This window comes from Mugil cephalus, chromosome 17 (assembly GCF_022458985.1).
Source record: "Mugil cephalus isolate CIBA_MC_2020 chromosome 17, CIBA_Mcephalus_1.1, whole genome shotgun sequence".
NCBI lineage: Eukaryota > Metazoa > Chordata > Actinopteri > Mugiliformes > Mugilidae > Mugil > Mugil cephalus.
Genome location: NC_061786.1, coordinates 9,501,757 through 9,529,579, shown reverse-complemented (window position 1 = coordinate 9,529,579; position 27,823 = coordinate 9,501,757). Strand labels below are relative to the sequence as shown.

The window sequence follows — 27,823 nt, the reverse complement described above, 5'->3', positions numbered from 1 at the left end:
GTATCCATGGTAACAAAAGTCCATAGTTACAACATCCAGGGTGTCTGCGTCCATAGTTACCAAACATTTGGCGGAAAAAAAGTTGACTCGTGTTTTTCGCTAGCCTTATACTAACAGGACATACCTTATTGAGTGTAGTCTGTTGTGAGATATTAAAATCAGAGTATGGAAATAATTCGAGGCAGCTTAGACGATATATCGCGACCTGCATCGAGTGAACAAACAGGGAGCCGTGTTTCTAGCGTATCGCTGCCTCACGGGGACAGAATTTGTCCTACAGCTCCATTTTCTCTTGTCGTTTTGACTGATGATGCTCCTAATATACAGGTGACTACATAAAGATGATCTCCAACTCGTGTGTAGTAGGTTACAGCGCTGTGTAATTGGCATTAACTTCATAAATCGGTTCCCTGTAGATTCAGAGGAGCCCAGAAGTAACTACAATCAATTCCCCTGCGAGTGGTCCTACCACAGGTAACTGGTCTGTGTTGTATGATGGTCCTGTTTTGATCCGACATTGCTTCATGTGTAATGCAGTTATGGTGCTTCTTTTAGACCCGTGTCGCGTTGATGATGTTACTGAGGAAGACGATGATTATTCCAAGCTACAGACAGCCATTGAGGAAATGAGACGACTTGATGAAATATTGTCTGCAAAAATCGTCAAAGAAAAAGAAACCCGACGTCAAAGGAAAGAACTTCAAGCAAAACTTTGGCAAGAGCTGATGGTAAATCCAGTCACTGCATCCATTCTGCTCACATTGCAAGATCATAAGACTACTTCGACTGAAAATGTTACGCGTGATGTTATACTTTATTTTATTACGCAGCAGAATAAACCTGAAGGTCACCATGAATGTACACATGAAGCTTTGAACACGAGGCTGTTTTTGGCTTTGGAAGCACCCTCTAGTAAGTGGCAAAAACATACAGATCCGCAAAAGTGTTATCAAAATAGTTAATTAAAAATGTGTTTCTATAATCTTAAAGTTACAGAGGAAGAAGACGACTTTGTGCCTGTGTTTGAAACTCAAGTGCCCGACTGCGAGGATGAAGGAAACAACCAACCCTTGGAGCAAAGTAAACTTGAAGAAACAAAGCACACTGGAAAATATTTGATCAGTTTTGTTGCCTAGGTGGTGCACTTGATGGCGCCATAAGCACAGGGAACTCAAGCAGTTCGTGTACTACTTATAGGCTCCTGCAGCAGACATTTGTGCACAAAGTGAGATATCGGCCAAACGGCAGCATAAAAGTTTTTACCATTATGTGACACATGAACAATTTCCTGATCACGATCTTACGAGATTTTATGAGACTGAAATCGAAATTTTATTTTCTCGTCAACTACAGCCCACAACAGTGAGGAACTCAGTGATTATTGCACTGTTTACTTAAGCAGAATAGTTGTTTTCTCTCATGAAGCCTGGGAGCTCTTAAAACTTAGTTGAAGGAGGGTCAGCACAAGTCTCTATCCTTTTTTCAAGTTCCTTATATTTGAGAGTGGTAGTAAAAACCTATGTTTACACAGAAAGTATGTGATTATTAACTGGGTTGGTAGATGATTATTAATAAAACCCCTTTGCAGGGATATAATGCAAACCTTTCTTGACAGGTCAAAAGAGGCCAGATAGCTCAGCAGAATCATTGAAAGTAAGCAGTGAAGACAGTGGGGAAGATGAATTTAAAGGCAGCCACTGTGGGGCTTCCAAAGGCATGGAGAAACAGAAAGACTTTGTGAAGAGAAACATTGAGGTATGTCAAAGTTCATGTTGGGCCAAATGCAGTGCTGGAGTGTATCGCATGACTTGGAGCAAGTCCCTCCGCTGTTTGTTTTTCCAGCGAGTGTCTCTAGACGTATTTTAACCCTACTGGGCCACCACCTTGGATAAAAAATAAATGTAACACAAATAATGATATTGAATCTTTCATTTTTCCAAATGTTGTGAAATGCAATAGCTAGTAAGTGGTGAAGGATGGCAAATGCATTTGACCCAGGCGGAGAAAGAGCGTCTGGACGAACTCCTCAGAGAAATAGACGAAGAGGAAGAGGACAGTGCCAGAGGCGCAGACAGCGAGGTAGGCTGACACACAGCCCTAACTGATAACATATGCTCTACGATGAGTTTCTCTTTCTTAAGTTCCCCTCATGTCTAGACCATCTGCACCATTGCCATTCCAACAGATGATCCCATCCACTGCTTTTGCTACCAACATTTTCTATGAAAAAATACTCTTATTTAACATTTTTTTCCAGTGTTTAGTCATGGCCTTTTTAATACAATCTCTAATTTTGTGATTTATTTGCTGAAATGCGTGTCCAACATTTGGCCTCTTAAATAATGTCATTATTGAACCCATTGTTAAATAACAGACTAGCCCAACGCTGGTCCGATATCCATGTTTTGATGACTGCTTGGCTTCTGACACAGCCTCTGGGCAGAAGACTCAGACTCCTCAAAGCAGTTCAGATCCAGAACCAGATGTGTAATGCCATATGCGGTTCACATGGAACGCTGCATGTTGTGGATTCATTTTATAATCACATTTTCACAACAGTTCCTTCTGCCGTGCTTTAACAAAAGTCAGCTACAGCTAAATGCATGGAGAGGGTTTAGCTTAAAGCTAAAAAAACACACAATTTTCCTTAGAGGATTCACATGAGACCCTGCCACCTGCAGCAGTCCAGTGTTTCACTGGGAACCCAGCTTCACCGTCCTTAGTTAAAATTTTATTTTCACTTTTAATTTCCCTTAATAACCACCTTTGGCAGCTGTGAGGCCAAGTCAGATGGGATGAAACCTGATGGGAAGTGAGAAAAAAACATCTTACCTCTGACATGCGGTTCCATTTAGCCAGACCCCAACAGCTCTGCATCCGTATGACAGCTTGCCAGGATATGTCCTGCTACTCTATTTATGATGTTGCCTCGACTTTTAGAACAATACTGCAGTAATTGTGGTGGCAGATACCAAACCGAGAGGAGTGCAGATGCTCTGTTTTTTTTTTTATTGGCTGGAGGAAGACTTCCTGTTATTGCGAGGCCTGCTATTATGAATGGCCATAACGGAGCAAGTGTGTGATTTATGTCGCCGGGACTTTGGCAGTGATGCATCTTTAGTTCTGAAGACTTCACCCAGTTCTTGGCAGAATCCTTTGAGACACATCAACCACCAGCTGCTGCTCACTGTTTGCCTCTTACGCTGTTTTTGATGTGTCTCACCCTGACAAGCGCCACAATTTTATGTAGTTGTGGTAACCTGAAGCAGTAAATCAGATCCGCTCAGTAATCGCAGAACATTTGGGGCTACAGCACAGGAGCACAGACATTCATCCATCCACATCCATTACCTGCGTTACTCAGGTTGATACTCCATAAAATAAAGAACAGTGGTCCTCATTAGGGGAAAAAGAATGGACAGAGTATTATTGGAGATATCTTGATTTGTCAAAACAACTAATTTATGTGCTTTATATAAGTAATTATAACCTATAATAAAGCTCCAGCCAGAAGCCAGTTATCTAAGCACAAAACCCTCACTGTTACTTGTTTTCTTACAGGGTCTCAGATGAAAAGTTTAATACAAGTTTCACTTTAAATGTGAACCAGAGCCATCCATGAGACAATTAGCTTGGCATGGCTTTGCATAAAGACTGGAAACAGACGAAGCAATAATAGTCCAGAATAAAGCTGAAGCCAGAACCCAGTTAACTTAGCATAATAACTTTGCAGTTATTAGTTTTCTTGCAGAAAGTCTGATGAAAAGTTTCATTCCAGTTTCACTCGAAATATGAAGCTAAAACCATGAGTCAATTAGCTCAACAAAGTTTAGCACAACAGCAGAATAAAGCTACGGCCAGTATCTACTTAGCTGAGTTAACTTAGTTTAACTCTAAATATAAAGCTAGAACCGTTAGATGCTTGTAACTTAGCTTAGCTTAGCATAAAGACTGGAAATAGGGAAAAGGGTTAGCTTGGCTGTGTCATAATTCATTTTAACAACAACTTTATTTATTTCCTAAATATGTCTTCTTCATTTAACCGGTACAAAAAGTAGTGTACGTGCAAAGAACAGACAGACAGAACCATGTCAGATCTTCCCTGTTTCTACTATTTATGCTATGCTAAGCTAAGCTAGCTCCTGACCAGTGTCCCTCATTACTTTACAGACATTTGAGTTGTATCAACCTTCTTATCTAGGTAAATTATTTTATGTCCCAAGATGACCAGTTATTCCCTAAAAGATTGGAATGATTTGATCGTTGTTATTGTCAACTAGGTTTCCTCCCCCTTTCATGTGTTTTATCATTTATTAGCCTCAACTCGAGACTGAGACAAATGTTGACATGCTGACAGGCACAAACACGACTTGATCCATGAGATTCAAAGTTGCTCTCCATGAAGGATACAAGTAAAACTCTGCTCTAATGCCGCATTAAATCATTCTGTGCTTGATATTTTTATGTTGTCTCTTTAAAAAAAAAAAACTCGAGCAATTCAAGCAATGGATGGAAAGCATGCATGTGAACGGAAAGGACATACCAAGGCCTGTCTGATGTCTGGGATAGAGATATTCTGCAAGTAAATCACTGCGACGATTGAAACACCCAAATACATCCACATATGCAGCGCAAATCAATGCCATCCAAAGCTTGCGGGTCTTTGTGTTGTGCTCCACCTAGTGACTGCATAGTTTTTTTTGTGTTTTCCTCTGCCAGTTTTCTTCGAGTTCGGAGGTTACAGCTGTGTTCTTTGTAGAATTATGATCTTTTTTGGCACGACGGCCTTACTGCAAGATTTTATCTCACCCCTGCGCCGTGATGAGCTCATCACCCACCCGTATTTTCCCATAGGACATAACTGGAGTCTCACTGGGGTAGACAGACACTGTGGAAGGAAGAGCAGTTGTCAGATTTTGGCACCTGAGCCATCCAAAAGAAAATACCAAGAGCTAGAGTCACACTTGTACCTCTTCCCTGTTTCAGACATCACTGTTTAAAAGTTGCTAAATAAGCATTAGATATATAATGTAGGTTGCCACAAAATAAAGCAGACTTACACCCAGTGGACCATGACTTAAACTAGTGATGCTTTTCTTCCAGGAGACCATGTGGGCTGTGTCGGTCCTTACAGGCCAGGGTTACACCCCAGAGCCCTCTGACCTGGAGCAGCTGATTGACATCGACTCCAAAATCCGCCTTCTCCTCCCTGTGGAGGAGTATCACTCCATACAGAGCTCCTACACAAACCTGAGCATGTGTCGGGTACGTATGCAACACACACTGTGGCTACACGGTCAGAGCTGTGGGTTTATATAAAAGGTGACAATAATTCCACGTGGACCTGCAAGGAAACAAAGTCTTGTTACAAGATCAGGTCTGCAGGGCCTCCATGGCAACGGGTTGTAAAATATTTTGTTATTGACCCTCTGCAAGACACACTCTAACCATCAGAGGGGAAAATTGCGTAAGCTGCTGGAACGGAGGCTCGCCTCACATTTCCATCTAATTTTCCACGTTTCCATACGAAAGCTATATCATAAATGCATTATTGGCCGCTAGTAAAAATGGTGCCTAGGCTGCTGTCTCATTAATAAAAGCATGATGGGGGAAATTTTGTACAAGGTGCAATATATATTTTCTCCATTTAGCCATTTAGTTTTTGATAAATAATAATATTTGGTGTGTTTCTTGAAATTTTGATAATGAGAATGTAGTTGTGCACCCTTTAATGCGACGCAGTGTCTTTCACATACGATCCGTGCATCACTACAGCAGAGAGCGAACTTAATAGATATTTCTAACTATAAAAGTCTTTCCGTGCCCTGGTCCGGGTTTTGGGCCCGATCCTAGACGTGATCTCAGCGAGTTATCTCGAGACCTTATCTCACTCTCAGTTTTTTAATGCCAGATGGAGCGCTCATCATTTGCGTAACCTGTCGGCGGAAAATTATGTTTTTGAAGTTGTAAAAAAGTTTTATAACGCAGTTTTGCGAACAGTTTTTCTACTGCCACTGGATGTAGACAAGGAAAGTCGGCAGCACTTGAATGTCAGTACTGGAACATACCGGGTCATAGTGTCTAGAATATTTATTTTACTGACTCGAGCGCTGTAAATTTTGTCAGCCATTCGTGCGATTTTATGTGGAATTAACATTTGAACTTGAGGCACTGAATTTCTTTACTGTATGTTGTACGAAAAACAGAGACTAAAAATTCAGTAAAAATACTAAGTGCCAGAAAGTGCTGCAGCTCCTTTAATGTTGCTCTTGGCCTATTAACCGCCTCCCCGACCAGCTTCCGCTTTGTCTTGTCATCAGTTTTGGAGCGACGCCCTTATCTTCATAGTTTCACTGTTGTTCCATCTCTCTTTGTTGCCCTAGTGGCATGAAACATTTCAGAATTACAAACAAGGGAAGCTTTGGCGTGAAGGTCACAAGAGAAAGAAGAACAATTGAATCCAACACCTCAATTAAGGACTCAGACATTTCCATCATCATTAGGTAGACTACTTGCCAAAGATGTCATACTACTTCTTGAAACTGAACAGATGTTTAGAGTTAGTGACTATTCGCGCTGGCTAAGCTAATGCTAATGGTGAACGCCTGTGACACCCCTGCCCACTCATCGTAAGACAATCCTCTTTTGTTCAAGATCATCTCCACGTGATATGGAGCGGACGTTCGCCCAACAGAACAAAACTGTGATAATACTAGACAGCTGGATGCGTTATTTTGTGCAACCCGCTTTCCCTCCCCTCTCCCCCTTTCATCATCATCTCGCCTGGTCAGAAGAGTTCCTCATCATCCGTCCATCCATCATCTGCTCCCCATTAGTGCTCAAACGTCTAAAGCGGGCATTCCTTTTCCAAACGACGTCAGATACGAATCACGCTATTTGAACGTTTAAATGCAGCATATTAGATAGTCGGTGAATAAACGCCAAACGTGTATGGGTTAAAAAGGAATCGTTTGTAACCCTGCCTCAGTAGCCTCTCGTTGTTGTGGCATAGATGAAATGCAAACTGCCCGCACAATAAATCTCCTCAGACGCAGTGATTCAGTTCAGATCAGTGGCTGTAAATCCTTAACGTGGTCGTAAAAGGAAATATGCTTTTGTTTTCCAGTTACCTTTCTTCTCGGTAATAGCTTGAGTTCTTGACTGAAACCACTTGGACAGCAGTTCAGGAACCTGCTTGTTTGCTCTGGATTGAGTGGGGTCTAATGTACGCAAAAAAAAACACCCTCATATCTCTGCTTAAGCACCGCTGAAACTACCTTTTCCCCTCCGATGCTAAATCACTGCTTAGATGTCCATGTTTTGTTTCTTGTTTTTTGGCCGTGTCTAATCCGCCTCTCTCTAGTGAGCACTCCCTCATAAAGGATTCCGCCAGGAGTTAAATCTGTGTCTTTCGAAAAATGGTGGCGTACTTTCCCAATAACATGTGATTGATGTTCTTTCCGTTCCTCCTCTGCAGTCACCTCAATAGTAGTAGTAGCAGCAGTAGTAGTAGTAGTACAGCTCTCTGCGAGGCCTGGCACCAGCCAGGACTCTGCCACCGAACAGAGTCAGCCCCCCATCAGACTTTAATTACAGACCTGGAGGAGGAGGTAGAGGAGTGCCAGCTACAGAAGAGGGAACATTGCTTTCCCTTTTATTTGGAGATAGTAACACATGTAGGAAGGTTACAGGCTGCCGTGATACAAATAGGCCGTTTATAGCAGCCACTCGTGCTTGTAGCAATGCATTAGTGCACCGCATGCATGCTTTGTGCTTCTTTTTGCAGCACAGATGTGGTCACGCGGATGTCACATCTCTATCTTTTATAGCAGGTGCATATTATACGGTGCAAACTAAAGGACATGACAAAAATCCAATCATAAATCTTTGCCACAGGCTCAGTATTAGTGGCATTACTCATCACCGCAACATGAGTAATGGTGAAAGTCATGAAAAGCCTGTTTCTTTTTTTTTTTTTTTTTTTGGCCACTGGCTCTTTCTTGATGATAGGAAAAAGGTCAGGTAGATTCCTCTATTAACGATCTGGATGATTAATGACGCACTCAAATTTTGAAAAAACTGTTTTGCTTGGAGACTGGTGATATTGTGCTTATGACAGCATTGTTCCTTTTGCATTGTTCATTCTTCCTCTTTCTCAGGCTTCAGCTGAAATAGCCCTTTCTGTCATTAAAAAACATCTGCTGGGACACGGGATTAATGTACAGTACGCCCCTCCTACTGTACCACTGTGTGGTAATGCCTGCACCACCCACGGGCCGAGGCCAGCTCAGCTGATTCTGTCATGAGAATGAGCTGATGTCGGGTGTTTGGTGACATGGGTGTGGATGTGACGGATCAGAACTACATATGTCGTCCTTTCAATTGTGGCTTTCTTTTTGCAAGTGTGGTCGCAGTGAAAATTGACGAATGGCCCTCGGTCGCTGTCACAGTCTGACTGCGCCGGATCCCTCTGGTAATCAGCTGGGCTTCGGCTCCTTCTGTATTTTGCATAGTTACTCCAGCTGTGTTTTTGTTATGCACTTGTTGGCTATATTTTAAAATGTAAGACCATGAGGTCACTCAGTCACACTGTGTGGTTGTTGATGAGTGCCCATAATTTTAACTGAGAGAGCTGAGATTTCTGCCGAAAACGCCCTTTTGACCAACTCAATGTGGTCAGCAGATAGCTTGGTAATGTATCCTATTGGGTCATATAATTAAAACCGTGGCGAGGCTTCAGGCCTCACGTTATATTTGTTTAAAGCGAGGGAGCAAAGTTAGTATCGTGTGTAAACCGTGTTCGTATGCAAAGTCAGGAATCCAGCTGAGCTCAACATAATTGTCATAATATTCAGACACATGATAGTATACATATCCCTTGGCTGCAAAATAAAACCTGAAAGGTTGTGTAATTTGTAACAGGCGAGCAGCCTGTTTGTCTTTGATTGGGATTACAGCAGGAATACAAAAACACCGTGCCGAGGAAGAAACTGTCCCCGTCTGCAATTCAATCTTCATGGCTGTGCTGAAATATGTTAATTCACAACAGAAAAGAATGCGACTACCAGCCTCAGCTCCCTTACCAGCCTCTGCAGTCTTTTTCTGCCGCGTTGACCCTAAAGATCGCCTCCGTTTATTCATTTATTGTTCAACGTCTGTGCTCAAGTGAGCCATCACCTTTGCACATATATTCTCCTGATGGCCGGACGGCTGCACGGAGAGGTGGCGCGGCCGTCATGTGGCATTCTTGGTATTTTTCACTACTTGGCTGAGAAGAATAGACTCCACGCCCTTCCCCACCCTGTAATTCCCATGAGACCCGGTTTATTGTCTTCTTATAAACGCCTCTCCCACTGGTGTTATCCACAGAAGCGGTTGTGTCGAGTGGCTCGGAGAGGTTTCTTTCTTGTCACGGTTCAGACGGAACTTCTGACTTTTCCACTCATTATGACACTTCAAAGTGAATGATTGTATCACACGCTGAAGTCATCTGTTACCAATAAACAAACCTTTAGATAGCCACCAGTCTTTATAAACCAGATCTTAACCTTCAGTTCTTTATGTTTTAGTAGAGTGGCCTAGATTCCTGAAGAAATACTTCCAGATTTAGGACGACAGTGCTTAAGCACCACCCAACAAGAACCACGTCCTGGTGTGAGACCAAGTCCTCATGCACATAAAAAAAAAACAATACGCACGGCCCTTTGCTTGCAGGCAGGTGAAATTGCATAAAGAGTAACAAAGCCCTGGTATTAATGGGCTGCAATGACAGTTAGCTGCTGAAATGTAGGTCACACACTGTGCTTGACGATACACAGCATCTATCACAGAGCAAAACGATGCCGGGAAGTTTTTTTCCCCCTCCCTCCTCCAGATGCTCTTTATAAATATTGAACATGGCCCGATTCTTCGACTCGCATTTATTTCCCCTGCGTCATTATCTGGCCAACATTAAAATTACCGTTTGTTAGCGAGAGTGGGTGGAGATGGTTCCGTGAGTGTCTCTCAACAGTAAAAGTAATAGACTGGGAAGTACTGACAGTGGCTTGGAGGGACAACGTATGCAAGATTTTGCAAGCGAATACTTCAAATTGATCATTTTTGACTCCTCTGTGTGTTGGATTGTGCTGAGCTACGTAGAACACACAGGTGGCGTCGGTATTTGCGATGCAGAATCAGATCCACCGTGCATTTCTGATCGTAACAGACGCCAGCAGGTTTTGATCTTAGCAACAGTGATTGCTCCAGACCACCCTCAGTTCTGAAAAAGCAGTACAAAGTCCAGATGACCCAGGAGTGAATCTTCTAATACTTCAGGAATGCGCACCAATCACTAAGTCATCTGTCCAGAATACTGATATGAAAACATGATTTCTGGTAGCTTGGAGACAAGCGAATGTCACATCTGGGACATTTTTAAGAATGCGACACACAAACCCTCACATTGCTTCTTATGGAGCCGTTATAGGTTGATTTGGGCTGTAACTTGGCAGAGGAGGGAGGGGGAGGAAATGTGGTGAGAAGATTTACTGAGCATTCATTTGCTTGCATTACCTTTCTTCACCATCAGATAGGGACACTGCATGGCATAGAAAGTGTTGTAGTACATTTGCATCAGAAACTGACAGGTATAAGCAGGTCGTGGCTGAGAAAAATGTCAGCCCAGCAGACAGAGAACGGAATAAAAGCCATCGAGAGAAGTCAGGAGACTCTCAGCCGTAGCTTCCGAACAGCTTTTTTCCCGAGCTCTCACAGGGAGCGCTCGTGGCAAGGCATGTGGACAGGCCTTGGCAGGTAGCCTGGGTCCACGTGGCACAGCCAGAGCTCCTACTACACTTCAGATTTGAAGAGATGCAGAGCAAAAGAAAACGCAGAAAGAGAAAGAGTGCTCTGTCCCGACCGACAGCAGACATCTCCGTGTGAGTCAGCACAGCTGGCTTTCTCTCATCGTAGCAGCAGTGCTCCTTTTGCAGGGCGCAGCCACGGGTCTTTAACAAGAAGCGTCACAAACACACAAGAACACTTTCCAATCATCAGGATCGTAGAGAAGGAGTGTGTCTTGACCCCTGTCGAACTACATATATTGAAAAGTGTCTCTGGCATTTGGTTCTCAGATGTAGAGTGGATAGAAAGTGCAGTCCAATATAACGGTACACTGCCACTAACTGCAGTCTGTTAACTCATTGCAGATTTGAAGCAATACCTCAGTTAGAAGCTATGCAGAGATAGCAATTATTGCTGGGCCGTTGTATGCGATTGCATTTGGTTGCTTAATAAACTGGCAACAACAAAAACATGCTGCTTTTATTATTTGCGTAGTCTGTTTTTTTTTTAATGACTGAGGGACTTAACGTGACCCACAGATATGTTTAATATAACAAAGGCCCCCAGAGTGAAGGCCAATGAGCCATTTTGCGGCTCCTGCAGGCTTAAACAAGCTGCTGTTTGAAAGGTTGGCCAGCATCCACGACGCGTAAGTGATTTTCAAGGGACAACCCATTGAGAATTTTCCCCTTTGTTTGATTTTTCTCTGCATTATATATACAAAATGATTTCCTGCCCTATGACATGTAGCTTCCCCGCGAACAGAAGGCACGGAGAACTTCGCTGAAAGGACCACACATTGTAGGAATTAGTTTGTTTGGACAGAAGCAGTAGCTTTTATGATTTTAATGTTGACACTTCCTTGGATTAGCCGCCCCTGAGCATGCTGGTCCTGTTTAGCTTGTCTTGAACATGTGAACAAGGTCATCAGGCTGCCTCGGCGGCTTCTGGTACAGCCTAAAGCCAGACACTAGGTGTTATGTCCTCCTCAACGGCTAATGTGCAAAGATAAAGGGTGGGGAGCTACGTGGCGCGCAGAGATCTAGATGTTGTCGCAAGATGCAAAAAAAAAACGCAGATACATGATGCTTCGTGTTTTTGCTGTTGCGATGAGATGTATCTAAAAATGCATTTGCATGAGCGGATCCAGCTGTTGGATTTGGCGAGACGTGCCACAGATGCAGCCCACATTGACGGGGAGTAGCTGCACCCGACGACCAAACCTCACTGGCTCCTTACGCTAACAGAGCTAATATGATTGACATTATATAATTATGTGTTCCCTTAAAGGGAACATCACACTCCGATTTGCTGAGTGTTAGGCATCCAAGGTTTGTTTTGAATTATTCTGAAGTTAAATGTTTGGCATAAGTCAATCCCCACTATTTTTCCTATTTCGTCACTTTGGACAACGGCGGCTCATCCATCAATCGCCGCAGCTGTTTCTCACTCAAACGCTATGACAACGTCTGGATGGAATGCCGCTGCTTCTCTTTGTGATCATGTAAATTGATTAGGGGATATTAATGATCAGGAGATGAACATGGAAATTATAAGTTATCTTAAAGTCAGGGAAATAAAATACTAACATTGGTGTGTGCTTCTTTTTTTTTCACGTTGAAAAATCTGAACCTTTAGGTAAAACAAGGACAGCCTTGTCAGGAGCCATCACATCATGCATGAATGACTTTCATTTCAATTGCACTTGGCAGTCAGATAATTCACACCTAATGTTATCTTGTGGCACTAATGCAAAGTTAAACTCCTTTAAGATATCCAATTTTCAGATGTTTTTCTTTTCACCGTCAAAACCGCGAAATTTCGCATATCTAAACCCAGAGCAACGCTAAGAAAATTTTGGTTTATTTGGGCTTTGATTATGATTGGGATGTAAACCTTGAAGCACGAAAATGTTTTGGTTCATGCGCCAGACAAACAGCTCTTTGTTCACACGTCTTTGTGACACCGTTGTGTGTATTAAGGAGAACCTAGCATGCAGATGTTAGCATTTACCTTGAAGTATGAACATAGAAATTATAAGTCATGTTAAAGTCAGAGAAATAACATTGGTTTCTGCTTCTTTTTCGTACTGAGAAATGCGAACATTAAGGTAAAACAAGGACAGCCTTTCAGGAGTCATCACATCATGAATGACTTTAGAATCTGAAGTGCACTTGGCAGACAGATCATTCATACCTATTATCATCTCATGGCGCTAATGCAAAGTTAATCTCCAAAGCTTTCGCTTGATATTTCATCAACAGTCTGACATACTTTTCTCTATAAAGCTAATTATGTTTGACATGTTTTTCATGTTCAAAGAAAACAAAGTGGCCTTCCAGCGATTTCGTGACCCAAATATGTGATGTGATTATTGGCGATCTTGAACGGCATGTCAAGTGGCTACTCCGAGGAGAGACAATTACCAGCATTTTGCTGATGTTCAGATAAGCAACTCTCTCTCCCCAGCTCCATTTGGAAGTCACTCAGTCTAACCTCATATTGAGACGAAACTATCACACAATCCAAGAGAAGAAGCACAAATAGCTGGAGTCTATTAAGGTCAAGAAACACTATATTGTCACTGCTCTCCAAGAGGTGAATCATCACAATTTCACTGGCACCAGAGCAAAGACGTATTTACTGTTTGTCCCTGCCAACACCTTGGAAGTACATCTAAACTTGTGGTGCTCATTCATCATAAGGGCTTAATCAATAATATTTTTTAGAAACTTTGTTGGCAAAGAACTGCAAATAATAAGTTATAGTCTTTTATGGAATAGAAAATAACCCTTTATGCCAGTTTAGCCCTGAGGATTTCACACAGTTTTGAAGCATCACTTGTTAAGCAAGAATTCACATATTGTAGGGTCTCCAACAATATAATTTTTGTTATAATTTATTTGGAATTTCATTTCAACTGCTGATAGTTCCAGCTGAACTTGGCATGAGTAAATTATCAAATATTAGCATGCTAGCATGCTAAACTAGGTCATGTTCAACATGACTGCTGGATGTCTTAAGGATACTTCCAAGCACATTTGAGACCAAAATCTAGTGCTCAGGTACGATGTAGAAATATTTCAGAAGCACCCAAAGGGCGAAAGAAGAAGAATGAAAGTGGAGAAAGTCGTGAAACGACAAAGTCAAATTGGCACTTGACGCTCAAGTGGACAAGGGACAGAACCCCATCAAAATTTACAGTTAAATCTCACTTATTTATTTACTTATATACTTATTTTATTATTATTGATATGACGCACAAATTTAACACATTTTATCAATAGCAATGAGCTACAGCCTCGCTAATTATCAAGTACACTTTTGAGGATGTTGGGACTTCATTGTTCGCAATTCTGGTTTTGTTCAGCCATGTTCAGGTATTAAAAAGTTTTATATTTTGTCACATATTGGTGAATTTATTATGATATAATTAATGAAATAATCCCAGTGTCCACATATGAGGACAAAAAAACTGCCACTTTGTGTTGAAAGATGATGATTAGTTTTTATACACCTTAGGGCCTACTGATCCCAAATACCTTGGAGAAATTAAAGATGCATAGCAAACTAAAACTTGGTTGGGTTAAAGAAACTGGAGACCTTCTTTAAGAAGTTTTAGAGCTCTATCTGGCGCCCTACTTTCTGAGCAAATCCAATTTTTGACCTTCTTTTTTTGTTCGTTGACCAAACCTCCAGCTACGCACAACACCAGGTTTTACTATGTTAGTAATAATAATAATATAAAGTGTTTTGGTTCATGCGCCAGACACACAATTCTTGGTCCATGTAACATCATTTTATGTATTAAGGAGAGCCTAGCATGCAGATGTTAGCATTTATGTCAAAGTACTGCTCCTATTTGAGATCATGAAACCGATTACGGGATATTAATAACGAGAAGATGAAGTCAGAGAAATAATACACTAAATAAAACCTCAAATAACTGCACCTTCATGGTGGCAATAGTCTCTCTAGAATAATAATAATAATAATAATTCACTTCTTATGTAAACCTCTCACATAAGTTTGATTTTCTGTTGTTGCAGCTATGTCCTTACAAGATTATTTCTGGAGAGGGAGATCCAGGGCCACTGCAGAGATAACAAGGAGTTGAAAGCTAAGAAAAGTGTCTGTATCTTAATTAGGATCAGATTAGTAAGGTTTATACAAGGAGACTGTGGACTTTCCGCTCTCACTCGTCAGAATTTATTGGGTGTTAATTTAGCCAGAGAGAATTGGTTTAGCGAGAAAATATGTAACAAACATGCCAGAGTCATTCAAACCAGCCAGTGACAGCTTCATCATTGTAAAACCACGCACACGCTTTTAAAGTTTGCAGCCTATAGTTGTTGAAAAGTGGGTCAGCTGTCGTTTCCAAATTAAATAAACTGTTTCTCCCGAAGATTCGGGCTTTTTTAGCAACATGCATTTAGTGGTGTGACGACGGCGGTAAAGCTAGACTTTAATTTTTATTTTTCCTAGTTGGAAATGCTGCGTTTCTCACTCTGGTGGATGACAGGAGTCTGTCCCGCCATGGCCCTGGCTTTTGTAGTCTAGGATGAGTGAGCCTCAACTGACTGGCTCTAGTAACGCCCACTTAAAAGGGGCTTCAGATAGAAGCTGTCATTATTTTCCTGCGGGGAGACAGAGGGCACTGCTAGGTGAGGCCACACACTTAGGTATTTTTGAAGAACTTTTATTTTTGCCAAGTCTTAATATTAATAACACCGTACATGTAATATGTGACATAGCTGCGTAGCCATGTCTCACCGGAGGCAGAGTAAAAATATACCGGCTCAACTTTGCTGAACTCCCACTCCTACTCTGGGTTTAACTAAAACTACATCCTATCATAAATGTGTCATAACAGATTTAGTAACTCAATTTTTAAGTTCATAATTTCTGCTGTTTTCAGTAACCCTCCATTTCGCCGTGTGCAAGTCCCCGTTGAGATGTCGACATTTTATGAAATATCCATCAATTTCAACATTATTAGATCACACGCGCTCCCGCCTGCCATCCAGACTAACCAAGAGAAATGGATATTTCAACCACATGGCGCTGGGCTGACACTCCAAAACACTCCTGCGGTTGGCAACATCCTCTCAGAACCAACTTTCTTTCTTTTCTTTTTTTTTTTTTTATCCTCTCGACCTCACCGCTGCTTTTATAGAGCAGCTGTGTATTTTTAGAGGACAAAATATGACCCCGATGCTGGTCATCCACTGGTCAGCGTGTAAAGCGTTTTTCTTTCTTTGTTTTTTTTCCCTCTTAACTTACACAAACATAAAAGCGGGGGAAGACCTTTTTCAGTTCAATTCAATTTTACTTAGATAGCTTCAATAACAATACAAATGGTCTCAAGATGCTTTACAGAGTCCAGAGCCTGCAACCCCCTAGAGCAAGCACTAAAGCACCTACTGTTCATTAAATTACACCTGAAGAAGCTTTCATTCATTGGTTATATTTACACGCACACCAGTATCAGGTTAAAAGACTGATTTTGATCGCATATAGGATGCGGCATTTACCTGGAACAAAGGGAAATCTGGTTGGTCTTATAGGTGTACACGTGATAAACATGAGTACCATCTGAGTATTACTTCATGCTGTTTGGCAGTGGGGGATACTCAAGATGTATACATGCATGCAACATTAACTAATCAACTTACATGGGTTCGATGTTGTCTCCCGTGGAGGCTCAGCATTTGTTGCACAAGCTGAACATCAGCGTTTTCTGTAGTGGCTCAGAGCCACTTCTTTGGTTTAGATGTTTGGCCACATAATAATGTGTCTTTTCCACTGTGACCTGAGTTTGCTGTACATGTTGGGAAACCGGCATCCTGTAGCCTGATTACTTCAGACTTGAATAGCTTAGCATTTGGATGCTTTTTCCCACCAAAGCTGCCAAGTACAGTCAGTGAAACAATGTTCCATCAAATGTTCAAGAGTCCGATATGATTAATCTGATCTTACATCCCAAAAAAACTTTTCATATCCACTTTTATTTGCTATCTTCTTCATATCACCAGAAGTTTCAGCAGTGCTGATGTGGTGGTGTCGATGTTGTGTTTCTTGGCATGTCACAGATGAGATGTAAGAGTGTAGCAGTATCCCAGCATAACATAATACATCACATAACCAGGTTCCTCAAAACTGGGTTATGGCTTTATCCAGGTTTCAGAAATCCAAGTTTGGCATGGGGCACTTCAAAACATCTTAGCTTGGATACTGGAGTCGTGGTATTATCGGCACCCTTCGTGGTGAGTGCATGTCGGCATGAGTGCTGAACCGTACATATTCTTTGGAATTCGTGAAGCACTGAATTTGTGTCATTTGTATCCAATGACTTTAATTGAAAAGGCTCGCTATGACCGAGGCACAAAGAAAATAATCCTCGCTGTGGTCAGAAAGACAAACCTCTCACTTATCAGCTGTCCATTGATGGTCCTCCAGGCACGACTCTCCTATTTCCTCCTGACCTATTTTCAAAGTTTGCTTGGGATGCAGTCTGAGGTTCATTATGTCAACCCAGTGCACGTGGATGCCATAAATGTATGATTTACATTGGACTAAATGTGACTGTAGCTGAGGCATTCAGCTTTCTTTTAATGAGTCCCTGATTTTACATTGTGCTCTCTGACAGGAGTACGTCAGAGAAGCTGGTCTGTGATCATCTCCACGTCTGCAGGGGAATTAGAGGAAGGGGAAACATTCACATGAATTAATTGTGCTGAGCTCTCATACAGCGTTATCCTAATTTAACTTCTGCCAAGTGACAGGCAGAAGCTGTGTGCGATTTCTTTCTCGCGCGTGAGAACCGGTCACGTCTGTTGTGTATCAGGGCCCTGGCTCGGAGGCTGGCTGGAAGTGCGATGGGGACCGGCAGCCAGGAGAGAAGGTCCTGCAGGATATAAAGGAGAGGAGAGGGCAGGAGAGGCGGCTCCAGGAGATCCAACAGCAGCTGGAGATCCTGGGACAAGGCCAGGACATGACTGTGAGTTCAAAGCAGCTACGTTCATTTACACACACACACACATACACACACACACACACCCAAGAGAACACAAGCACTCACAGTGTCTGTGTTGAGCATTCATTTGTAGACACGTGTGTGACAAATTATTACAAACACACAGATCATTTTCAGTCGTCCTCACGGGGGGAACGATGAAATCGCATGCAATATTCGCGTCTCCGCAGGCCCATATTTTTCCCCATTTTCTCTCTCCGCGTCGCTCACTTCACACATTACACTTTTGTCTAAAACATATGTTTTTCTGTGTGCGTTTTCCAGTTACAGCTCGACAGAAATGTGTTTCTCTTCCGCTCTCCGTACACAATCAAAGGTCGAGCATGATTATTCTTTACACCGATAGAGCCACCGCATTTCACTGCTTTCTAGCATTCTTCGACAGAGACCCGATGTCTTCGCTCCGCAGTGATCCCTAGAAACCATTGAGCTCTGTGTGATTTTAGGAGCCTCTGCAGAGTTACAGCCGGAGAGCTGTAGCTAAAGGCACAACACAAGAATGTTCCAAGAACAAAGGTGAACGGGACTGATTTCTGCTTTCTCTGACATTTATGACTTTAAATTTTGTGAGCTAGGAAAGGAAAACATTAGAGATAAATTTGGTGACTTGACGCTGTCATTGTTGAAATGGGAATCGTCATCCTCGGTCAAAGGAACACAAATTCAGCTGCGTTGCCTTTCACATCAGTTCTCACAACATGATGTATATAATCCCAATTTAAACATGAAAGATTGCCTTTGCACTCAAAAACTGGGAGGTCGTAAAAACACTAAATGACGGCCACACCCTTACATCACAAAGCAATCGTGCCACTCAACAGACCTATTTTTGGCCTAATTAAGGGGGGACTGGTGAAATGCTTTGCTAATTAAGCCAAGCTCCGTTTGAGGAAACCCTTCTTTCATGATGATCACAAAACATCAAACCCGCCAGCCTCCACGCACTCTTTACATTTAGCTGTGTCACTGCATTTTATATGGTGACGCCGAGCGACCGAAGCGACTTCAATGTAAGCGGCACCCTCGCGCAGCGTATTCTTAGCTCCACCGGGCTTGTTTTGTGGCTAGAAAAGATTTACTTGTGCCGAATTAGTATGGGAAGGCATTCGCAACTGGCTTCACACAGCTGAAGTGTACTCATAAAATTGATTTGCTTAACCTCCGTAACTCAGACGCTCTCCCGCAGTGTTGTGTACCTGTAGCTATGCAGGTTTTGTTCCTGGAATATAAGTGAAAAGAGCCAGTGCCTGTTTTCAAACAACTTCTAGGAAGTTCACTTATAAGAGAGCACGGAAAAGACTGCAAAGTTTTATGTCTGTTATGTCCTTCACAAAAATTAAAAGCAGTTTCAAAGAAACCAAGTATTTACTGCAAGACTGAAGCCTTGTATTTAAGTATGTCCCATATTTAAAAGCCACAATTACGAAGCACCAGGTCAAGCTGCTTGTTTGCCCACTTTCAAGAATCTGTGAGTTCCTTTTAATAATGTGATAACAATTTTTATATCAATATTATAATATGGGACGTATTCCTCTCTTTATATGTGTATGTACTGTATATAGATTACGTGAACATGTCCAAAAGCTTGGTTGAGTTTGATTGATCCTTGTTGGATATGTTAAGAATTTATGTGTTTACTCTAGACCTTTTTTTCCCCCTTTTTTTTCAGTGATTTATTACAACAAAAGCTGTCTTGACTTGGATTCACATCTGAGAATCCTGTGCGTCATCGCTCCTTCTCCTTTCTCCTGTCTCTCAGTCCAAATAGTCCCCCTTCCAGTGAAATTTCCGCCATTGTCCAAGATAGAAACTCTCCTCTCACCTTTGATTTTCTTCCCCCTACAAAGCCGCTATTAGCCTGACATTCATTGTTTTGTGTTAATGATACATCTCCTTGGAAATAGAATAAAGATAAACATTTCCAGACAGAGAAGATAAGACGAGTTCAGAGGGCCCTTCTTTCAGCTGCTGAAGTCCTCACACTCAACAGCTGATCTGCCGCTGGTTTTCCTGTAACCTCATTTGGCTGCTCTCCTAGATTAACAGCAAAGGGAAGGACAACTCCAGCATTTACTGTAAAGCAGGATGGTTGCAGCAGGGCAGTCTGGCTCTAATTAAGCCAGCGCTATCAGTCATGCTTTCACTCTTCCATTAGCAACTCTCTTAGTCCAATGTAAGCCAAGAGAACTACAAGGTAACAATGAAACTTTTAATAGAGAATTCTACTAGAAGATTTCCTTAGGGTGAAGATGGATACTCAGCCACCGTGGCAGGCCACAGCTGGCCTAAATCTGTTAGGTTTATTGTTCAGGCATTGTTGAGCCCCGTCCTTCTGCCAACTGTGCAATTTCACAACTTTTTTTTCTTTGTAGAGTACTGGCCCACTTCAACAGAAAAGACCCTGTCTGGCTTCGTGCTTCAGTGAACCACTATGGCAATCAAATGAAAGACAGACACTTTGTGGAAAAAACTAAGTTGTTGTGTCATTGGATACTGAATGACACAGCGTCAGGGGTGCTCCCACTCCATAGATAGTTATTGTGGAGCTGGTATTAATGGTATTAAGGGGATTAACAAACAAAGTATATAAAAAATGTCTAATCGACCAAAGAAATTGCGACCCCCCCCCTGCAGTACCTCCGCAGTCCCCCTTTGAAAACCCACGGTTTATACTGATTCTGCAAATTCAGTGCTTAAGCTGCGTATTCAGCGTGGCTATTGTATGTGTCCCAGAATCTTTTAGTCTTTGTTTTAATACTTACCCTGAATCTTTTGCCTGATGGCAGCAGGTCAAACAGAGAGTGACCGAGGTGTGAAGGGTCTTTGCAAGATATTACGTGCATTAATAATGTGTATTAATAGGGAATGAATGTGATCCATTTTAGGAAGGTGACTCTTTTTGGATCCATTTGTGGAAATGTTGGTTGTCATTTACCTAACTGACATTTGAGAGCTGTGAAGCTTGTCCTACAACATTTAGCATTTGGGAGAGCCCATTAAATGTTAGCAAGCTAAAGGGAAAAAACAACAGAACGTGAAAAATAATACACATAGCGTACGCCAGTTACGAGTAGATGGTACACTTTGGCAATGTTAAACACCTGCTGAGTCATTAGCACACGCTCAGTGTCATGTTTGTCCCTCACTATAAAGTAAGATGGCCTAGCTAGCATTAGCAACATGTTGACGCTACTTAGATCCAGCTGTGGGCATGGCAAAACTGTCAAAACTCAATCAGTCGTCCTGGTATTTTGACAGACTGTTCTTCTACTCGTTTGATTTACAACACTGAACACTGGAGAAACATCAGCTGCGACCTGCTGAAATTACACATTGCTCAAAGCAAAGTCTAAGGTCAACTAGCCAACAAGGCGTAAGTTGTTTGTTTTATGCATTACGCCTTTTTAACTTACTGCCATTTTTTGTGTTGTTTTATTGTCCACAGAATGATGAAAAAGTGTGACAGGCTGTGAGTTCTGCTAACCCAACTTCTCAATTCTGGCTGGTGAAGTTGGCTAAACTTTGACCCAAATGCTGCTCTCTAGAGTTCCCTAGAGAGATAAGATCTGATAAGCGATTTAGTCGACTCATGGGTCTTACTGGTAAAACACGGTATTGAAATCCTACCCTGACACTAACTGTGCAGTGGATCATGAAGTGTTTATAAAAAAGAGGAGGGCAACATGAACCAGTCAACTGCAAGCAAGTCATAAAATGAACAAACCAAAGATAAAATGTCACTCAAGTGCACAAACATACTGATCTAGTGCAAATTGTTGAATGACTGGGTGAAGTGAGGATTCTGAGACGCAGCCAGTGATCATTACAGTAGACTGACTTCAATCACGTGCCTCGGAAAGTCCCCAAGGTGAGTTATTATCTGTGTTATCCACATTACAGCTGACTTTTGACATGCTGCATTCACGAATGATGTCACGGATATACAGTAATTGCAGCAGAAAGTATTGCGCTCTTGTCTCGTTGGCTCTCCTCGACATCTGAGTGGGTGTGCCTGCAACAGAATTCCTCCATGTATTAGCAGAGGAGCGGCCTTCGGCTCTGTGGCCGATAGAGCTCAGGTATGCGACTCAAGTCAGTGACCTTGAAAGCTGAGCGGCCCACGCTTGTGGTAAAATGTCCCAGCATCCTGTGTGTACAGGAGCCGACAGTGAGCAGAGCAGAGGTGGTGGTCCACTGCGGGGCAGATCGCTGCAGGGCTGAACAGCTCTGTCTTTGTCAGATTCCTCTCCTGGGGGGAAAACTGACAGTGGAGAGACTGAGAACCCTGATCTTTTACCAGAGGTCTGAGGTACGCCCACCCTGCTATTGTTTGTGGTGGAGGAACTAGATTCCCTTGTGTTGAGGACAAAGAAGAAAAAAACACTAAACTCGCCATAATTTAGCTGCTATTCAAATTCACAAAGAAAAGGTGACAAATGAGAGGGCAGAGAGTCAGAATGAAGACTCTGTCACCATGTGCATTAGTAGGTTAGTGGAGGTTGAAGCGGAGCAGTCTGATTGGACTCCAGCTTTGTGTTTTCCAGGATTTTCTGACTTAAATAACTTGTCACTTGTCATCAGCATTTGTTGCTTTTTTGGAAAGGGAAAGGGAAGCAAGGTGCCCGGATTAGAATGTTAACTTATTACTCATGGAACAACAGATAATTACGGGCTGACGAGCAGCCACATTAAAGCCATTTCCTCGCCGGAGCATAGTTGTTTTCGACTCGAGACGTGACACTGCTAAGAGGTGGCAGGGAGGAAGCCAGCCAGTGAGGCAGAAAAGTACGAGTTGCAGCGTCTGGGTACGCCTTAGCAAAACGTGACGATAGAGCGCAGCACGCCATTCGGAAAGAAAATATTCCGATGTCACTCTTCCTCCGGTGTTCCTGAGTGCAGGGAGTTGATGTCAGTGAAACAGAGGAGATGTGTGCTGTCTTTTCATAAAACTGTCAAAGCCCCATAACTTCTCCCAAGGGGGATTGTCAGTGTTCAGTGAATCTATAGATTTTCCACCTCCAGCTTGTATTTCACATGTTTATGCCAGAGGACGCATGGCTGGGAAAAACCAGCCTCGAGCATCACAGCTGCTCTACCTTTGACAGGAGATTGTAAGAAAAAAAAAAAAAAATTAATGTATTTACATTTTTTTCTTCTTCTTCTTCTCATGCTCTTGTGTCCGCTTCCACGGCTCTGATAAACTTCTGCTGTGTTTCCGAAACTTCTGTCTCACGCTGTTCCCACCTCGCTGATAACCCAGCAGAGAATAAGAGAACACACCTGAAGTATCTCGATTAAATTTATCGTTCTCGGGTCAGCTTTCCTGTAATTGCTGCGCCTTTCTCTGCTGTTTACCAAATGGAGTGCTTCGCAGGCCGAGCGTCTGAAGCCTCTGGCTGTGAAGACGTGGCTGTTTGACAAACAGACAGACAGGAAGGCACATTATCAGTCACCCACAGACACCCTTGGACTTCCAAGCACTGAGGGCACCTCCTGAGGTCAACCACGTTTAAAGAGCCGTAGCATTTTGCCACAGCGGTGAAAACACTTTTTTTTTCCCCCTCTCCCCTCGGTAGTAAAGTCTAACTTGTGGCTGCCTTCTCCTAGACGCCTGGTATTGGTTAAAGGCATTTCTGACCATTAATACTTAAACTGGTGTGGCATTTGTTATTGCCCTGTTCAAGTAAAAACCCTCATCTGCAGTCGGTCTGTGAATGTTTTGTTCACTTCCAAACACTTGTTCGACTGAATAAACATGGAAGCTAAGCTAAGTGTGCGACTGTACTGTGTATTCATACGAGCGTACATCGGCCGTTTCTTCCTGTCCATTCGCAGGCGAAGGTCAAGTCCACGTGCGAATTTCCATGTTTCGCCTCTTGCGTGTCAAAGGCCAAAACACGCTGAAGGCTGCAGGGGGCGCCGTGGCAGGAATGCGCCCGCGGTGTCCCATCTATTGGTAAAAGACGATCCGTCTCCGTAATCGCGAGTGTTATTGCGGGGACTGCAAATGAGTAACATGGCCCAGGCCGCCGTGACCCGAGGGGTGTCGTTACATTCTGGAGGACTTTGAACATGGACAGGACTGTCTGGTGGAGATGTCTATCAGCAACTGGGCCCTGGCTAGGCGCTGGATAGTTTCAGACGGTGGTCTGGTCGGCAGATGATCGATGAAGAGTATTAGCTTCAGCCAGAGGGGATAGATGAGACGCAGGAATGTGATTTAGTCTTGAGTGACTCAGCGGGATGTGGGGAAGAGTCGGAAAAACAACGGCGTTGGCATTAGCTCCAAACCCAGTGGACCATGCAGCAGTGTCAAACTGTGTTTTCCTGATGCACAAGTTAAAAATGGATTTGGTAATTTATTTATTTGTGGATGCTTTATGGATACTGCTAACTGGACTCCTTAATAAGGGTTAGGATTAGGGCCGGTGTCGTATGTATATCTTGTTACACTGACTGTAAAAAATGACAAAAAGTCTCAATTAATCCTACTTTTAAGATTGGATGTGGATTAGGCGCAGCATAAGTGGATCAGGAAATCCTTACTTTTAAAGCCAGGGACATTCTGTTCAGCGCGGGATCAATGCTAGAAACACAAGCGCACATGCTGGGAGAATGATGACGGCGATTACGATTCAACTTAGACATTTAACATTTGCCTCTCCTGGACACGGTTTTTGGCAGGATGCGCCCGTCCTGAAAGGTAACATGTTGATATTATTGGAACAAATTGGCTGTTGAGTCGCAGCTGTCTAAACACAGTGCCGCGGTCTGTCTGCGAGCACTCGTGCATAGGTAAGTGACTCCTGTCCCACCTCGCCGTCACAATAAAGGAATTGCAAGTTTACAATCAACGTGAGATCAGAAACTGCAGCTGCCAGATAGCGCATCAATCCCAGGAATGGCTAGTGACAGTCAACTTTGAATACCCTTGACTCGTAACCTAGTTTAAGAAGATTGGCTTTCATTCTTGAACTCACATGCAGTCCCAGGCTGCCCGAGAGCATTCTGGCTTATCTGTAGAAAAATAATACTTACATCCAACTGGAAGTGTTTTTCATCAGGCAGCTTCCAACTAAACACAGGGGTCGCAGCAATATTGTGATATATTGTTATGAAGTGCCACTGTTACCTTAGGTCACGCATTGATGCGGAACATTGTTATTGTCTGGGTTTGTCAAAAACTTTTTTTTTTTTTTGAAGAGGATGTTCGGAATCTGTCATCACATCTGTTATATTAGGCACGTGGGACCTCGATATTGTGGCAGCCAGAGCTCCAAATGCAACTTGATTTTTTGTTTTTTTTAATTCAACCAAGTCTTAAATCATGCGTATATTTGTCCTCTCCTGCAGAATGAGTCACCAGACCTGACAGAGGAGCAATTACTTAGCCTTCTGGACGAATGTGAGCTGACAGAGAGCTGGATCCAGGACCTGGAGACGAACGACACCACCACCGCCGCCACCACCACGAGGCCCTTATAAAGACAACTGGACTTGTCCACCTAAAAGATAGAGAGCACTCCTGCGACGTAGATATGAACTCCTTCAGAGGACGCTTTTAGGTTTACCAAGAGGTAATGATCAGGTCATATAGACATGAGGCGACACAAATCATGGCTGTCAAACTGAGGATGAGCGCTGTTATTTGTATTCACGTGTTTTAAACATGCTGCTTTTATTCGTCCTCATGGCTCTGCGTGAGGAAACAGAGCAGCGGGGCCACCCTTTGTATTAACCTAAGTATCACAGATGAGAACACAAAATTGCTGTCATTAACTCTAATAACCGGGTGCGGTGGCCGCAGAATGTTCTACTGCACACATAAACATTAGCTGATGATAGCGGGGCCTGCGGGGTGATGTCTGAGCACTACCTTGTATTAAAATTAAGCCTCTCCCCTTTGAAATATAGCACGTCTGTGTTTGTAATGTGTGCCCAGACACCCAACGACATGGCTGCTAATGAGGATGGGGAGGATGTGTGCACCACTGGGCTGATAGTCGCTTCTGGTTCAGCTGCAAACATTCCAGTCATTCCTGCCTCTATAGGTGATCTGCTGCCTTCAGAGTGGCTGAGATTAGTAGCTCCCTTTCTGGAACTGGACCCCTGCACGACCTTTTTTCCGAGCTTAATTTCTCTTTAAGTAGATTGCATTACCAAAAGGCTTTGAGAATTATCCTTCTGAGTTTGTTTGAGGAAGCCGGCCCTGTTTGCTCCTGCCTGCGCGGCGCGAGCAGCCAGCGCCGCACCTGGCTGACCTCAGCCCCGGACACCTACAGGCCCGTTCGTCTCACTCTTCACCTCACCCACACATTCTGACCCCGTCTAAATGGGAGGAATTATCTCACATTCCTCCCGACCGAAAACAACATCGGTCAGGTGAACCTCCAAGGTCAAATCCCAACAAGGGCCCTGCTATCAGTGAAGCCCGGCGTGCTATCAGCCCACGAATCTAAACAGACACCTCAGCAGAGGCCTGAAAAGAGAACACTTTCCTCCTCTCTGACTGTGCTAAATTAAACTATTCTTTTCCTGTCTATATCATATGTAGTATTTTTGTCTGCTTTTGAAACGCAGCTGACACAATGTGTTTTCGGAGTGGAAGATATACGGCTCATTTAGGGTAATGGAAACACGGTGAGCTCATTATGGTAAGAATGAGGTCACTCCTAATGTAAAGAGACCCACACTGAGACTGTCTGGGATTTCTGGCACGGCTCTCACTGGCGCTTTAGATTACAGCTCTCTCTGACCCTGTGAAGGATTTAAATGAACAGCGTGAATCCTGTTTGCAGATGATATACTCTTGGCCAGGTGTGGACCTACCCCACGAACAGCCGCGCATCTCCTTTGATAAGTTACGTTTTGATGAAAACTATGGAATTTCAGAACGCATTCACCTTCCAGCAACGGCTATAACTTAAGTTCACATCTGCATCGTCAGTGAATTTATTACACCGACGTGGAAAACTATTCCTTGCGTCTGCCTCTCGTGGAGCGCTGTCATTTGGATGTGAAAGGAGATGCCTGTTTAATGTGTAATCAGATCTGTATGGACGTGCCGCTTAAGTGGGTTATACTTCATGTTGAGCTTTCCTGCTGTTGACTCCCGAGGATACTCCCTTTCTGCAAGGCTTCAACTAGACTCTGCTAATAGATTCCAGTCACTTGACACAGCATGGCTCGGCTCCCTTCGCTTTTCTAAGGAGACAACCCCAATCAAAGTCGATACTTAGTACGGAAATAAGAGAGAAACAGGCTCAAGTCTTTTTTCTTTTTTTTTCCAGAAGATTTTATTGTTCAGTTGACATTACAAAATAACAGGTAGGAGTATAAACAGCACTTTAGGTAGAAACTATGGTACAAATGTTTATAGAAAAGCTTCACTAATAATTAAAAAAAAAAAAAAAGACACATACAAAAAAAAAATAACAAAGACATCCTCATGTCAGTGTGCAAATAAGTTTATACAGACAGAAACGCTTCCATACGAGGCTACGCTTCTAGATAAATTATTTAAATAGCATATATCTACACAAATGAAATAACCTCGACATATAACAGAAATAATAACTTATCAAAACTGCACAAAACATAGTCAAGACAACATTTCTTTAATCCTTTACGTTTCTGTTCGGGCTTCTTTTGTTACAAAAATATCTTATGTACAGCATATGAATGATATTAAAGTCTTGCTTAAAAAAAAAGAATAGAAAAGAAAAAAGAAGCCAACCAATTTATACTCTGTTGTTAAGAAAAGTGATTCTTATGTATTGCTGGCCTCGATAAAAAAAGAACTAATGAGGTAATATTTGTACATAAAGGGTTTCCTTTTTTACCCTCTTGTCAGATATGTACACACAAGCTCAGGCACACCAGTCATGCACACTGTGCAGAAGCAAAATATTTAGATACTGTAAGTGATGCCTCTTTTTTTTTTTTTTTTTTTTTTTTTTTTAA

The 27,823-nt window shown here is 42.6% G+C and overlaps 1 protein-coding gene across 2 annotated transcripts; it reads left to right on the top strand.

The window, feature by feature from the left end:
* Positions 1-61: 61 nt before the first annotated feature.
* On the top strand, positions 62-27,819 carry fsip1 (fibrous sheath interacting protein 1). 2 transcript variants are annotated; one of them, XM_047610432.1, is made up of 10 exons: positions 62-327; positions 417-474; positions 556-728; positions 831-912; positions 991-1,080; positions 1,616-1,755; positions 1,999-2,079; positions 5,104-5,265; positions 17,672-17,824; positions 25,214-27,819. In XM_047610432.1, the coding sequence occupies exons 1-10, from the start codon at positions 166-168 to the stop codon at positions 25,343-25,345; spliced, it is 1,233 nt and encodes a 410-aa protein (XP_047466388.1). In that variant the 5' UTR covers positions 62-165; the 3' UTR covers positions 25,346-27,819. The 2 variants fall into 2 exon arrangements, with proteins under 2 accessions (XP_047466388.1, XP_047466387.1); XM_047610431.1 differs by having other exon boundaries at positions 1,960-2,079.
* Positions 27,820-27,823: the final 4 nt, after the last annotated feature.